Source organism: Lagenorhynchus albirostris, chromosome 18 (genome assembly GCF_949774975.1).
Source record: "Lagenorhynchus albirostris chromosome 18, mLagAlb1.1, whole genome shotgun sequence".
Classification (NCBI taxonomy): Eukaryota; Metazoa; Chordata; class Mammalia; order Artiodactyla; family Delphinidae; genus Lagenorhynchus; species Lagenorhynchus albirostris.
The window spans coordinates 14,359,505-14,374,462 of NC_083112.1; the positions used below are offsets into that span (position 1 = coordinate 14,359,505).

Genomic DNA, 14,958 nt, shown 5'->3' on the forward strand with positions numbered 1-14,958 from the left:
TAACCTTCCACCTTGAAGTCCCCCCGACCCAGAACCACAAACTGTGGATTCAGGAGATGTTCTTTGGTGGATATCCTCCAGGCCCTGTGAGATGTATGTATTGAGTAGACTGCCAAGCAGGGCAGCTGCTGCCAGCCTTAGCCAAACTCGGCTGCAGACCCTGCGTCCTTTCTCCTGGGTCCTCAGCACTGCCGATTGACGGAAAAAGTCAAAAGGGCCAGGTATAGGGACAACAGGAGCTCTGGAATGTCTCACTACTGATCAAATTCCTTCGTAAAATGCTTTCGCATTTGTTGGGGAGTCACATGACCTCCTTGTCTAAGCAGAGGCAGGATCACTTTTCTTCTCCTCCCATCTTGCTTTACCTTGATAAAGCAAGAATTGGCTCTGCCTTGATTTCCTTATTTTCCCTACCCTCAAAGTCCCTCAATAAGATAAAGTCTCACCAAACTGCACCTGGAGTGCTTGGGCTTTGCTGTCCCCTCCTTAGACTCTGGGAAATGGAAGAGACAAATGTACTGGGTTGGCCAAAAAGTTCATTTGGGTTTTTCTGTAACATCTTTCCAAACTTTCTGGCCAACTCAAAAGATACAAAACATAGGGTGGAAATACAATCAACGTGATTTGGCAAGCCCTGTCTGTGCACCTCCTAGAAGGAGGCTGTGGTTATGAGCAGTAGGGCGCCCGCAGGAGGCGTGGTTTATGAGGCAAGGTGACTATAGAGATTATCAAAGAATTGTCTGAATACCTAAGGATTATAATTTCCTATTTAAATCAGGTAATGCAACCCCTAAAAACAAAACAAACATACAACACACATGAACAGCAGCAAAAACGATGTCCTACCGCACACTCAACTGTAGAATACAGTGACTCCATTGTAGGTCCAAGAAGAGAACATGGGAAATCCTACATCCACATCCAAGACAACGGTGCACATATGTGGAGGGGGAGAAATAGTACGGGGAGCTTGGACTGTTACGGGGAGCCGACTGTGGCCAGGAGTGAGAAAAGGCTATACCGACTTTGACCATGAACCTACGTCCCCCTTTCCAGCCACATGCACAGTGGAATGCCATGGTCCCGTAGGGAATCCTGGCCTGCCCAGTTCCTCCCAACATCATCAGCTACAATCTGCTACCCATACGGAAGGTACGTTCATACACTGCAGAGAGGACCAACTGGGTAATCTTGCCATAAGGTAACACTGGGGCATGAGTTTTAGGAAAACTCTGGGGCTCAGAAGTAGAGATAAACAAACACTAAGAAAGTCATGCCTCATACACAGCAACTCTCACCAAGGAGGAGTATATCAAATGAGGACTGGATTTCATCACAGAATCTTACTATTTTAGAGCTTAAAGGCACATTTCTTTTTTTCAAAGATTTGATCGACAAACATATGGAAACTGTAACTTACAATGGAATGACACAAGGACATTTCATGTTTCATGGGCTTTAATGCAAATGACTCATGGCACATAAATAATAATCACTGATAATATTACCTCATAGGTAATAACCAAGGGATAACCAGTTTCCTTTCTTGCTCTGCCTTATTACGCAGCTGTAACATGACTAACATAAGCTATGACAGGAATCAATTAGGTCTCCTAACTAAAAGATTCCTGTACTACAAGTAATGGACAGCAATGTTCAATTACAAACATGTTGACAATAACACTTATTCTTTATAGATAAAATAAAGGTAAAATTGAAAATGTCAAATTTTCTATGAAAATAAGATGTATAAAATCAATCTTACATCTCCTTATGTTTATGTATTTGCACACTTATTATTTCCTGCACTTTTAGGGAGAGAAAAGGAAAATATCTGTTTGTGAGAAGCCAGTGAAGTTCAATGACACGACACTGAGAGTCACTTTAGGTGTCATCAAGAATGCTCCTCTTAGAAGCCCCCAGGTGCGCTGAGCAGTCAGTAACCCTCATTTGCACACCGGTGAATGGTAAACAGTTATAAAATTAAAGATGTCTGCATTGTAATTTTATACAGTAAGTTACATCTACATACTGTGGTAACAACGTTTATTACTTTTTTAAATGTTTCACTCTGTAAATCAAAACAGAGCTGCTATAATTTATGTTTTCTTGTTTGTTTTCTAATTTTCTGAGGAACTAGGGGAAAAAAACCTAGTTTTTTATATACACGGAAATATAAAATTACTGAGACATCATTCATTTCCTCATTTATTCATCTAAAAATAGGAGCAGCAAAACCCGTTTGCCTCTATCTCAGAAATGTCTTCAAAATCGTTTCCTCTGTATTCCCACAGCTTCGATGAGGTTCTCACCATCTCTGGCCAAGCCTGCTGTAACAAGCCTCTTGCTGCCTTCCCTGGTTTTGTCGTTTCCCCAAATCAGTCTTTACTCCTCACTTGCTACTGGATTATATAGTTCCTAAGTCAATTTCACCCATAACCACTCAAAAACTTCATTTAACTTTAGTTAAGTGTAGAATTCTTACCACAGAATATGAACAGGGACCTTCAGACCTGATCCTCTGTCACATCACCTCTGCCCCCTACCTTAGAGTATGCTGCCATTCCCTGAATTCCCATCAGATCTTTTTACAACTCCTTGGCTTTGAGAATTTGACATTTCCCCTGCTCGAAATCCCAGGGAGCCTCTGCTCATCCTTCTGACTCAGCTCAATAGCACCTCTGCTATGAAGCCTTTCCAAACCCCTCCAGACACAAGGTCCCTCCCTTTCCTGTGCTCCTACAGCATTTTATGCACACTTCAATGGACCCTGGGCATTTTTAAACATCTGAGATTTATGCCTATTCACCAAACCCCCCCAAAAGTTCATAGTATGACATAATCTGCCACTTGGCTAAGGTAGGAATTTGAATTATACGTTGTATTTTAGCCAGAGTCCAGGAAAGCAGAAACCATCCTAAGTATTTCAAACCCAGAGAATTTAATATAATACAGGAAATTGGTTACACAGATGACAGAAGAGCTAAAACGCCAGACAGGAGTTAAAGAGGTGACCCAGAAACTGGCATCAGCAGAAAACTGCTACCATCCATGAGACTGGAGCAATGTTGGGGGGAAGATGGCATTACTGACGACTAGAAGAACCGGACCGTGTGACTAGGGGAGGATCACGACAGTGGCTCCTGATGGAAGCTAGGACCAGGAAGGGCTGGGCTTTCCAGAAGGAGGGACAACTGCTGCCGGAGATTCTGCCCAAGCGAGAGCTAGAGAGGGAGAAATACCCTGGCTTCTCCCGGACAGCCTCCCATCCTCCAGAAGTGCCTCCCACTGGCTGCATCTACCCAGATGCCAGGTGTCGAGGCTTCTGGGAAATGCAGTCTCCTGCGATGCCGGAGAATGACTGGCGCGCCGTGTGAGGCTGGTGAGCATCTCACTTGGCAGCTGGACAAGCCTCACCAGCCGATCACTGTATGCAACGGAGTGGATGTCTGCATCACGTGTCCTTTGGGTTGTGATTATACTTCGCATGTTGGTTTCCTCCAGAAGGCTGTGAGCTCCGCTATAGCAGGGACCTCATCTCAACTTGTATCCCAGGACCCAGCATGGTATCTGACATATAGTAGGCACTCAATAAATACTGCTAAATGTCCATAAACACTAATTCCCTGCATTTATAACATATTTTAACTCAGCATCTCCTCAAGTTTGTTGTGCTGCCCATTAATTCAAAAAGATGCTGTTGCCTGTAACAGGTTAAGTAGGACGCTGCCATTCCCAAATAAGTTTGTGAAACAGAGTGCTAAACAAATTAAGCTGGTCTCTTGGTCCATTCGAGCTGCAATGACAAAATACCACAGACAAGGTGGCTTAGAAACAACAGAAATTTATTTCTCCCAGTTCTGGAAGCCGGAAGCCTAAGATGACGGTGTCAGGGTGGTAGGGTGAGGGTTCTCGTCTCCTTGTATCCTCACACGGCAGAAGGGGCAAGGATGCTCTCTCAAACTTCTTTTATAAAGGCATTAATCTCATTCATGAGGGCTCCACCTTCAGGACCTAATCATCTCCCAAAGCCCTCACCTCCTAATACCATCCCGTCTGACATTAGGATTTCAACAAATGAATTTCGGGGGTGTCACAAACATTCAGACCACAGCAGCTTGTTTCTTTATTGCAGATAATACAGTTCATTCAGAGGTTTCAAAATGTGCTTGAAGACAGAGATGCAGAATTATGCAACATCTTTTCAACATATATGACTATGGAACACTTTTATCAAAAGACTGACATTACACAGGGACATCAGTTAAGGGGTCATTGCTTTAAGAGTCTTCACATATGTGACATTTTATTTCTTCTTTGAAATAGTCCTGTGAGGTACAGAATAACAAGGTCACACTTTTCAAATAAAAATGTTGCTAATAAATAATTAAGACTAATATATCAAGTATTAATCGAATATACAAGATGTCATTTACTATTCTAGTCACCGTAGGGATAGAAGCAAAATGTAAATCTTAGTTCTTGTTCTATTTGAAGAGATAGGACATACAAGAAAAAAAGAACCATAAAATGGTACTTTCTTTTTATCCAACAATATTTTTATATGTGTTTTAGTACATCATGGTATCTGATGTTGCCTGATTACGGAAAATGAGGCACATAGAAAGTAAATTATTCACTGAAGTTATAAGCAGGTCAGTTCTGGACCTTACATTAACACTTGAGCTTTATGAATTCTAAAAGAAAATCACTAACTGGTATGATGTCTATCATATAAAGAAAAGAAAGGATAACTCGATCCCCCAATAATTAGACAGCAATACCAACGCACCAACACTGGGGTATTGGGGTATGAATCCAACCTCGTGATCTTCTAAAAATGACCCTTCAACAGTCCCTGGGAAATCACCAGACTCCTTTAGAGGCATCTAGCTAGAACTCTCTGTGTTTCTATCATAATATTTTATTGATCAAGGTTGACAAAGTAGAACATTATCCTTCGTTTCTAAAGAGAGACACAAGGTCCTTGGTTTTGTTATTTAAGAAGTGTGTCCTCACCAAATGAACCTACCTACGAAACAGAAACAGACTCACAGACATAGAGAACAGACCTGTGGTTCCCAAGGGTGGGGGTGGGGGAGGGATGGAGTGGGAGTTTGGGGTGAGCAGATGCAAACCATTATACACAGAAGAGATAAACAACAAGGTCCTACTGTATAGCACAGGGAACTGTATTCAATATCCTGTGATAAACCATAATGGAAAAGAATATAAAAAAAGAACGTGTGTGTGTGTGTGTGTGTGTCAATCACTTTGCTATATAGCAGAAATTAACACAACATTGTAAATCATCTATACTTCAATTTAAAAAAAAAGAAGTGTGTCCTCTAAAATTAACATTATCTTCGGTCTTAACAAAACATTACTACAAGGGCTTCTAACAATGGGGAACTTTCACTAGGGAACTTATACTAGAAAACTTGGCCAGCGTGTATTAATGAGAGATAAATTCTTCTGTCACATAATTTTTTAAAGACAGCATATTTGCTTTGGTTGGAGGTTTTGGCATTCTCCCCTAATGGCTTCTCTACTGCATGTTACCTTATTAACATTAACCTGTTTTGAGAATTGGCAAAAAGTTGCTATATCATATTACTTCAAGTGGTTCTATGGTACTACAAACATAAACTAGGGACCAAAGAAACAATAAAAATATTCACCTATGTTAAGAGACTTACTATTCATAATGGTCAGAAATTCTGAATTCTACATATAATACAAGGTGGAATTTCAATTAACACTTTAATATTATGATGACAGCATTCACAGCTCAACACGTAACTAATGGGATAACTCTGGGTGTCGCTCTCTAAAATTCAGTGTTCACAGCTGTTTAAAAAAAAGAGAGAGAGAGAGAGAGAGAGAGAGAGAGAGAGAGAACGAATTACCTGCCTCACTGGGGTGAAAGAAATGAGAACTGAATATGTTCCAAGGATCACTGGTCCCTTCAGGGAGCCAGTTCCAAATTAGTTAGGGAAACACTTAACACTACACTTAATACTACACTTAATACTATACCTTCCCCACGCCCCCAGGAAACTGGTATAAGCATTGACATACTCCAGGCTCTGTGAAGTTCTGCTGTAATGAAATTTATTAACTTTCCATAACCAAGTGTTTCTCCAATCTACTTGTTCCCAAAATGATTCTGCTTTTTCAATACCTACTGGTACTCCCTCCGGAGCCAGCGCTCCCCAGAACACACTTGAGGGTGATGCCTCATGAAAACAAAAAGATGAATTTCAATGACCTCCAGGAATAAAAGTTTTGAACTTAATGCTGTTTTTCTTTCTGATTGTAAGCAACACACACAACAAGACACCCTTGCCAAGCTGCAGGTAGCTGCAGAGCTCAAGTACCGACAGTGTCACAGTGATGAGTTTGTTTGGAGAGCAAACTGGATGCATTTCGTGATGCTACCTATACAGGATGAGGTAAAGCCCTCTTGAGTGTGCGTTTAAAGTTTTTCTTTTAGAATTGGTTGTGAATTCACATGCCTCAGTTGGTTTTCCTTGTAACTGAAAATACGTTTTTTACAAGGCAACGAACCAATCTGCAATCTATGTCTTAGTGAAGTTAACCAGTCCAGACAGACCCTGGCCTCAGAAGGATCAGGCTACAGCTGTGTTAGATGGAGGCAACAAAGGAAAGCAAGTTAAAAATCAAATGATTCTCCTAAACTATGGCACAAATGAAACTACCTATGAAACGGAAATCGACTCACAGACATGGAGAAAAGACTTGTGGTTGCCAAGGCAGAGGGCGGGGAAGAGGGTGGGAGAGGGAAGGATTGGAAGTTTGGGATTAGCAGATGCAAACTAGTATGTACAGAATGGATGGACAACAAGGTCCTACTGCAGTAAGATCTTTACGTCTTTCAGTTAGCCAATTCCTTACCACAAATCCACTGCCTGAGAACTATAGAGGATGTATTAAGGTCTTATTTTGAGTTCTCCATCTGTCAAATCTTGTTTCTGGTATAGGGCCATGATAAATAAAAGAATACATATATAATATATAAATGATCATTATGATGTGTATATAACATGTATTAAGAGAGAGAATTCCAGGATAATTTTCTGTGTCAAAAACCAGGATATGGGCTTCCCTGGTGGCGCAGTGGTTGAGAGTCCGCCTGCCGATGCAGGGGACACGGGTTCGTGCCCTGGTCCGGGAAGATCCCACATGCCGCGGAGCGGCTGGGCCCGTGAGCCATGGCCGCTGAGCCTGTGCGTCCGGAGCCTGTGCTCCGCAACGGGAGAGGCCACAATAGTGAGACGCCCGCGTACCGCAAAAAAAAAAAAAGAAAAAAACAGGATAGATTGATGTGTTCAGTCAATACCAAACCACAGAGATGGGGTCTTTTTACAGTCCAGTCAGAGAGGTGTAAATAAGATCATGATAAAAACTAAACATTAACTAAATTCTGAATGTAAGCCATCTACCAGAAGTCACATCTTAAAAAATACAAAATGATGAACTTAGAGCAGGGTTCTCAAGGCGGTGGTCTCAGAACTAGCATCATCTGGGAACTTGTTAGAAATACACATTATCAACTCCCCTGGCCAACCCCCCAAAACCTACTAATCAGGGAGCCGCCCTGGGTGGGCTCCAAAAATCTGTTTTAAAAAGTCCTGAGGGTGACTCCGATGCATGCTAAAGTTTGAGAACCACCGGCTCAGAACTCAAGGCCGCTTGCCTGGACTTTATATTGTAAGGTTAGAGGGAGCTGAAGGAAGCAGGAGGAGCTTGTGATCTGTGAGGCGCAATTTAAAGAGGAACAAAGAGAGCTCTGCCTGCCCCCCCAACTGGCCCAAGAAATGGCTCGATTTCTTAAAATTAGAGCAACTTCTTTCAGTTAAGACACTGTCACTAAAAAGCCACCATGCCCATTAATACGCCAACACTTACTTATCTTATTCCTCAGCTGTCACTTGACGGAGCCTGGATATGAAGGAAAGCACGATGGGACACACCATACGTCAGGTCAGGTTCAAAGTGCAGCAAGGGGAGAAGTCCGAAGCCCTCACCCAAAGGGATGAAAGACAGCCCAGGTGGAGCCCTACAGTGAGGGGACTCTGGAGAGGCAATGATGCTTTCAGCACAGAGACGGGGATGCTCTAAGAAACACTCTGTCATCATCACCGTCTTGAGCAGCATGTAACCATCAATTAGTTGAGGAGATGGGTCTCCCCTGGCTTCTCAGGACAGAGCAGTATCTACACTGGGAAGGTAGTTGTTTGCCACTGATTAGTAGTCTACACTCATTTTATACATATATGTGACTCACATCCAAACTAAATGTGGAATAATACCAATTTGGGACTCTTTTCCATACCCCCTCCTTAGAGCACCAGCAGTTTCCAAAGATGAAATCTACAAATTCAGACCCTGACAATTGCAAGCACCAGTGGGCAGAACTTAAGATAGCCTTAATATGTCTTTACTGCGTTCTTACATGCTTCGCTTACAGAGCATGTAAGTAAGATATTTTACTAACACGTACGTCAAAAGTTTGGTATGAAGTTTCAAAAATTCTGTTAAAGTACTTAATGACTACAACAGTATTTGAAAGCACATGATTTTGTGTTCCACAAACAAAAACAACATTAGAACCTCTATTTTCTCATAACACCATTATCATAATCTCTGCATGTTAACATTTTTATTACGCGTGATATTTCTCAAAGGCTTTCTACATGCCTTTTAAAAATTCAATTGAGGGTAAAATTCAACCCAGGCTCGTTTTTAAAAATTATGACCAAGACATGACTTCAAATATAAGATGGAGATGGTGGCAATTAAAGTTTATGCTCAAGTTACCACAAGAAAGGCAGAAGTCATTGATTCCTTGAAGTATTTCTTTTATAGGTAGTAAATGTCCATGGACAACAGTCCCATTCTGTGTTGTTCCACCCGTTTACAGGTGACATTTTGACCTCTAACCAACCACAGCAAGACAATTCAAAATGAAGGTTGACACTTTGTCCTTTAACTAGTTCCAAAGTACTGCAGGGGTTTTACTGCCTGATGTTACACCATATGTGCAAACTCCAGACACAGCAGGCATGTTTAAGTAGGATGCCTCTGTACTTTGCCATTATCCTGTTTCCTGTTGTTCTGGAGCAATCCTAACTTTAGCTAAACATAACCTTTCTGGGTGAATCATTTTTAGTAGAAGAACCCGCCTTATAGCAGAGTGCCCTGCACTTTGACTGTATTTCGGAAGCATGGCCATTGACGGAATTCATAGAACCCAGTGGTTTGGTACTTTGCAGTCTTTATGAAACCCACCCATTTTATGAAAACTTTCATAAAATAAAATTATTTACCACTTTTTCTTATGAATAAAAACTCAAACAATTATGAAATGAACAACAGGAGTAATTCTTTCTGAAGCATTTTTTTGGTCAACTGGTCTATCACTAAATGGTAATGTTTAATGGCAGATTTTTCAAAACCTTTTCCGTAATTCAAGTTATTTTTTAATTCTAAAATGACTACTGTCTTGGGTAATGGGATGTATTTACTTACTCGGGCCCTCAAAAGGTTCGAATCAGAAAAGCCCTCTTAGGTTTTACATTCAGAATTATTTTCTGCCAGGATTTGAGGAATGCTAATAATAACCTATATCTTCAGCTCAATGTCAGTAACTCTTACCAAACCAGAGTTCATGAAAAGCATATACTAAGGAAAAAACAGTCCTTTAAAAAGTATACATAACTTCCCCAATGGCCTTTCCCCTTGAGTTTTATGTAAAGTAGAACATTTAGCTCTTTATAATTCCCTCAAATCTATAAATCTCACCAGTCTCAGATTTACTTCCTGTTGCCTTCCTTCATTACACGTTTAAAGGTAATCAATAAAAACTGATTTCTCTTTGTAAGCACTTTCCGGTTCTGCCAGAAATAACAGTAGTCCCTGCCCTAAAACGAAGAAGAAAAGGAAAAGGAATATTTACCAGAAGAGGAGAAAAAGAAACCGCCCCAGTATTTTTCCTGAGCCAAGTGAAACACAAACAGCAAATCAAGTTTATTCTTAAAGGAAAAAAACCTTAAAAATATTCCTGGCATTAGTCCTATTCTTCAAATCTGTGGTATCAACAAGTTTTTAACTCTGGGTTTGTATTTCCACTCTACAAAAACCTCATTATACTGCCTAATAGCTTTACTGTACTGTCTTTCTGTAGGAATCCACACATCACACACAAGACTTGTGCTCAATGCTGAACAGTGAAGCAGTAGAGGAAGGATAGTAAGTCCCCCAGCTTGCCTCCTAGGGCAGAGTGGGATGCAAGACCAGCGGGAAAAAACAGATGAGAACAAAGTTACATCTGGTAAGGAAATCAAGAACTGCAAACAATGTATCTCTGACTCAGAAACGCAAAACTTTCAGCCGCGTGAATTTTTAGCACAAGAATTTTCTGACCCAAAATGTTACTTGAAGGTTTTATATTAAATCATCTGAAATCATCTGTTGGGGTTTCTCCAATATAGACTCTACTCCAGAACTCTCCATTTTTAATGTTTTTTCTTCTCCTGCATTTTTCAGCGAAGACCATGAGAAAACACCCAATGAAAGAGCAACAGACTTTTACTTTGTAATGAAGTTACGAATACATTTTATACGTTTTCCTGGCTTCCTGTTTTCTTGAACTCTGTACTATCTACAGAGGTTGTCCTATTTCACCAAGGCAGACTATAAATCACACGAGTTCAGCCCGTCAGGTTGAAAAATGGAGGTGAAAGGCACAGCAGAAAATACATGAAGTATAATTAAAACCATATGACCAGAGATATTGAAGCAATACTTGTTGGAGGCAACCCAAGTAAAAATCACATCTTTTCTAGTGTTAGTGAGACTGGCCAGTCCCTTTGAAACAAACACACATCACTTGCTAAATACTCTTTTTTTTTTTTTCTCCTTCACAGCAAAAGCACCGGGAGAAGTTCAGCCCTAACAAGGTACTGAAGCCTATCTTTGTGGCATGGTTAAATTCATAGTTGTTCATGTAAAATTGATCTCTCATTTAAAACAGTCATCATTTATTTAGAAATATAGTTTAAGATGGGGCAGGGCTCAATTTTACATCCACCAAAAAGGATAAAAGGCTTATGATGACAATGTTGAATCAAAAACCTTTTCTACTTTTCTATGAAGGGTTCATCTCCTAAGACCTGAGGATTCCAGAAAGACACAGATACTGTAATTGCTTGTTGTTGATCATAAAGAGCCAGCAGCTATAAAATCCAGACCGTCTCCTGGACTACATTATAAACAACCTAGACACTACTGCCTCACAGATGTGGTACTGAGCAGGCCAATGATGTCCATGTTTAAGGATGTACAGAATTAAGAGCTCTTGAAGTTGTAAAGCATCTTTGACTTTGGCAATCTGTCCCCAGAGTCTATGTCCCCTGAGCGTTCCAAGGGTCAATTACCATAATCTCAGTAGATAACTGGAACACAACTTTCAATATTGCTTTGGGGTTCCAGTAAACAATGTAAATTTAGCGAAGTCACTTACCCCCCAGAAACTGAATTCCTCCAGCCACTCTTCCCACTGTCCGGGAGATGAGCTCCGACACACAGCAGCCCATGAGGGCGGTGAGCGCCACAAGCAGGAGGAGGCCACAGCCCAGGCCTGTCACGATGGTAGAAATCCTCCATTCTGTGCTGGGGATGCCCTGGAAGGAGGCGTAGCGCCCACATTCCTCCACCATCACCATCATCTGCCGACTCTCATCGTGCACGGGATACGAGCACCTCCGGAAAGTACCGAAGGACACAGGCTTGCCCAGCTGAGATCCCCAGAGCCAGTAAGGCATGAAGAACCCCACGCAGGAGGTGGCAGCACAAAGAAACGAGAGCAAAGCCCAGATGACCCCGGTGCAAGTCAGACTGGATGCCATCTTTCACCAGACGGGGCAAAGAGGACCCAAAGTAACTGTTCTGGGTCTGCAGGAGGGAGTGAAGGTGTGAAACCACCGGGGACCCACAGGTAATCCACAGTTCTGTGATGGGAGAGTGTCTATTAACAGAACGGATCTTCAGTCTTACTGGGCATCAACTTCCCATCCTGTGCAGTAAGGAAGATGGTCCCTGGTAAAACCATAAGAAATATTAAAAGTTAAATGTTTTTAGAAATGCGATTAACACCGATTCAGTTGGTCTACAACTTTCAATGAATAAACAAAGATGCCTCCATACTTCAAAAGTGAGAAGAATCCCCTCTCTATAAACTTCTCCGTAATTCAAATGTTGTCAGACTGGCTCAAACCTTTTTCATGTCTTTATCTCCTATAAATGTCCCCAAATTAACTCATGCACTTAAAGAAATGCATGACTTCTACTTGCCAAGCCAGTGAATTCATTTCATATACTCACATTAAAAGTAATGTAGCATATTTACCGGCAGTAAACATAATTCCGAATGTCATAATAAAATGAACCATACAGGGGTTTGTTCAGTTGGCTTGCAAGTTCATGCTCATAACTTGTCGCAACTTCTCTGTGTCCCTTTAGGTGCATTAACACTCTGCACGAGCCCGAACAAAATAACTAGGATCACAATTACACACTGCCCAGGCATACAGAATGGATGGAACTATTAGGCATCCCCAGTCCTCATTCAGTAGCGTTTGTGAATGCCTTCAATCTCAACTAGCTTCTAGTGTCAACGAAAGAAAGCCTGCGTACGGCTTATTTTCATACCTGCAATTTTGATTCACGGCCTCCAATTAAATTATTGGAACCATCTCTACTGCTGAACGAGTGTCACTATCTAATCTGAAAAAGAATCCACACCTGCCAGGACTCTACATCGATCCCCAGTCATTCTAGTGATTCCACGTGCATTCACTTCCATACCTCCCTCCCTCTCAGAAAGAGTTCCAGAACCACTTCCCACACTTTTCACAGCGAATGCAGAAGCCCAGAGCCACGCACCCCAGTTCCGTCCCCAGGACTCTTTTAACTCCAGCTTGACGTCACCCACCCCCTCCTTTCCCAACCCTCGCCCCTGCCCTTTCCTTCCCACCCACCACCCCATTTCCACCCCAGTGTGTCACTCCAGGGGAGTTCCGGCTACTTGTTTGTTTTTTTTAATCTTGTCAACTGCGGTCAGCATCAGCATTAGCGGCTGAAGTTGGTCTGCTGGGCCCGGAGGCTGGGGAAGACGGGTGGCACGGGGACGTGGGGTGGAGACCGCCCTCACCTCGCGCTGGGGCAAGGCGCCCCGGGGTTAGCCAGCCCCCAGCAAAGGCCTCCCCCACTCCACCCCGAAGACACACAAGGATCCCTCAACCCCCAAAGCGGGAGAGGGGCGTTTTCCGCGGAGGGAGCGGATGAGGATGGGCAGGCAGCACCCCCCGGAGGCAGACGCCAGCAGCGGACGCGGCGGGCAGGGAGAGCCGGCCGGCAGCCCAGCTCAGGAAGTCCGGAGCCCGGGAGCAGCCCAACTCCGGCGTCCGGAGAAAAAAGGAGCGGAGCCCGCGCCCCGGGGCAGCCGCGCGCGGACTCACATGGCTGGCGGGCGGAGGCCACCTTCTCTGCCGGCGCCGGGGCGCACTCACAACTTGCTGTCTCTCCCGGGCGGAGCATCCACGGCACGCAAGACCGTCCTTCCCTCTTCGCCGCGGTCCCTAACAGCCGCGGAGCCCCCGGGCCCGACGCGGGAGGGAGAGCAGGGGCCGGCAGCAGGCGGAGGGCTCCGGGAGGACGCGCGGCGCCGCCACCCGTGCAGCCCCGCTTCCCGCGGCTCTCTGGCGGCGGCTCGGGCGGAGCGCTGTGGCCGCGCGCGGGGCGCTGTAGCTCGCGGGCGGAGGGGCGGATCTGCCTTTGGCAGGCGAGGCACGCAGCGCCTCCTCCCCTCCGCCGCCCGGCCCTCCTCTCTCTCCTGTCCCCTCCCCTCGCGCCCGCCGGGACTCGGAGCGGACGCGGCGAGGGCGCGGCGCGCCAAGGCGGGGACCCTCCCGGCACGCGGGGCGGGGCGGGGGGCGCGGCCGCCGAGCGCCGGGGTCTCCTCCCACCCCCTGGGCGGCTGTCTGGGCTCCTCCAGCCCCGAGTCCTCTCCCGCCTTCGTGGCCCCGCGACTCCTTCCAACGCGAGAGTGGCGGAGGCAGAGACCGAGAAGTAGGGGCGAAAGTTGCTTGTCCTCTCGGGTGCTCGCCAGGGGCTTGGAAGATGAAACACGCTCCCTGCTCGTTTTTCGGGGGTCTGGTATTTGGGGTTTAAGCTCCGGTCTCCGACCGCCTTTAGGAGACGGAGATGGAAAGGAACGCCTCAGAGACTGGGCGCGGTGACCCTTTTGAGCTTTCAGGAGCTCTTGGCACGTGGTCACTTTGTAAGGGGGTGAACAGGGCCAGTGTGGGCGTGGGAATGAGAGGCGAGAGCAGAGAACCCGAGGCTCAGGGATTCCGTCAGGCAGCCGCCTTTCCAGCCAAGCCAGGGAGAAAGCAGGGGGAGATGACAGCGAGCCTCCCCCAAGAAACATCCTCTTCAGGAACCTCTCTCGAAGCATTTCTCCCTGTCTGTCCCCCTCTCTCCTCCTCTTTCTCTCTCTGTCTCTGCCTCTCTCGCTCTCCCCCTCTCCTCTCTCTTCCCCTCCCCCCTTTCTCTTCCATCCCTCCGTCCAATCAATTTTGCAATCAATACCGCCATTGAATTTCTTTACTGAGAAACACGGATTCTGATTTCCCCTCTGGACTTAAGGTTTTTTTTTCTTTTCTTTTCTTGTCATTAGCGCTAACCTCTCTGGAAATTTAGAGCTACATTCAGTAGACTGTAGGTCTCTGCTGAAGACGGTATTTTAAGAATCCTGCCATCTGGGAATAGCAGTTTGTGAAGTAGCTACTTCCTCAGTACAGTTTGTGCTTTTTCAAAGCAGTTGAAAGTTAATAACTGGGTAGGTATATATTTCATAGTAAATTTTCAAGT

At 44.4% G+C, this 14,958-nt stretch overlaps 1 protein-coding gene across 3 annotated transcripts in view; it reads right to left on the reverse strand.

Annotated features, from left to right (window-relative positions):
* Positions 1-14,958, reverse strand: part of LHFPL6 (LHFPL tetraspan subfamily member 6) — a 242,219-nt gene that overhangs the window by 198,623 nt on the left and 28,638 nt on the right. For 2 of the 3 annotated variants that reach the window (XM_060128962.1, XM_060128963.1), the window contains one exon: positions 11,549-12,123. In XM_060128962.1, the coding sequence (XP_059984945.1) occupies positions 11,549-11,933 (385 nt within the window). In that variant the 5' untranslated portion in view covers positions 11,934-12,123. Of the gene's footprint in view, positions 1-11,548; positions 12,124-13,544; positions 13,852-14,958 lie in introns of those variants that run through there. The other variant, XM_060128961.1, reaches the window with a different exon arrangement.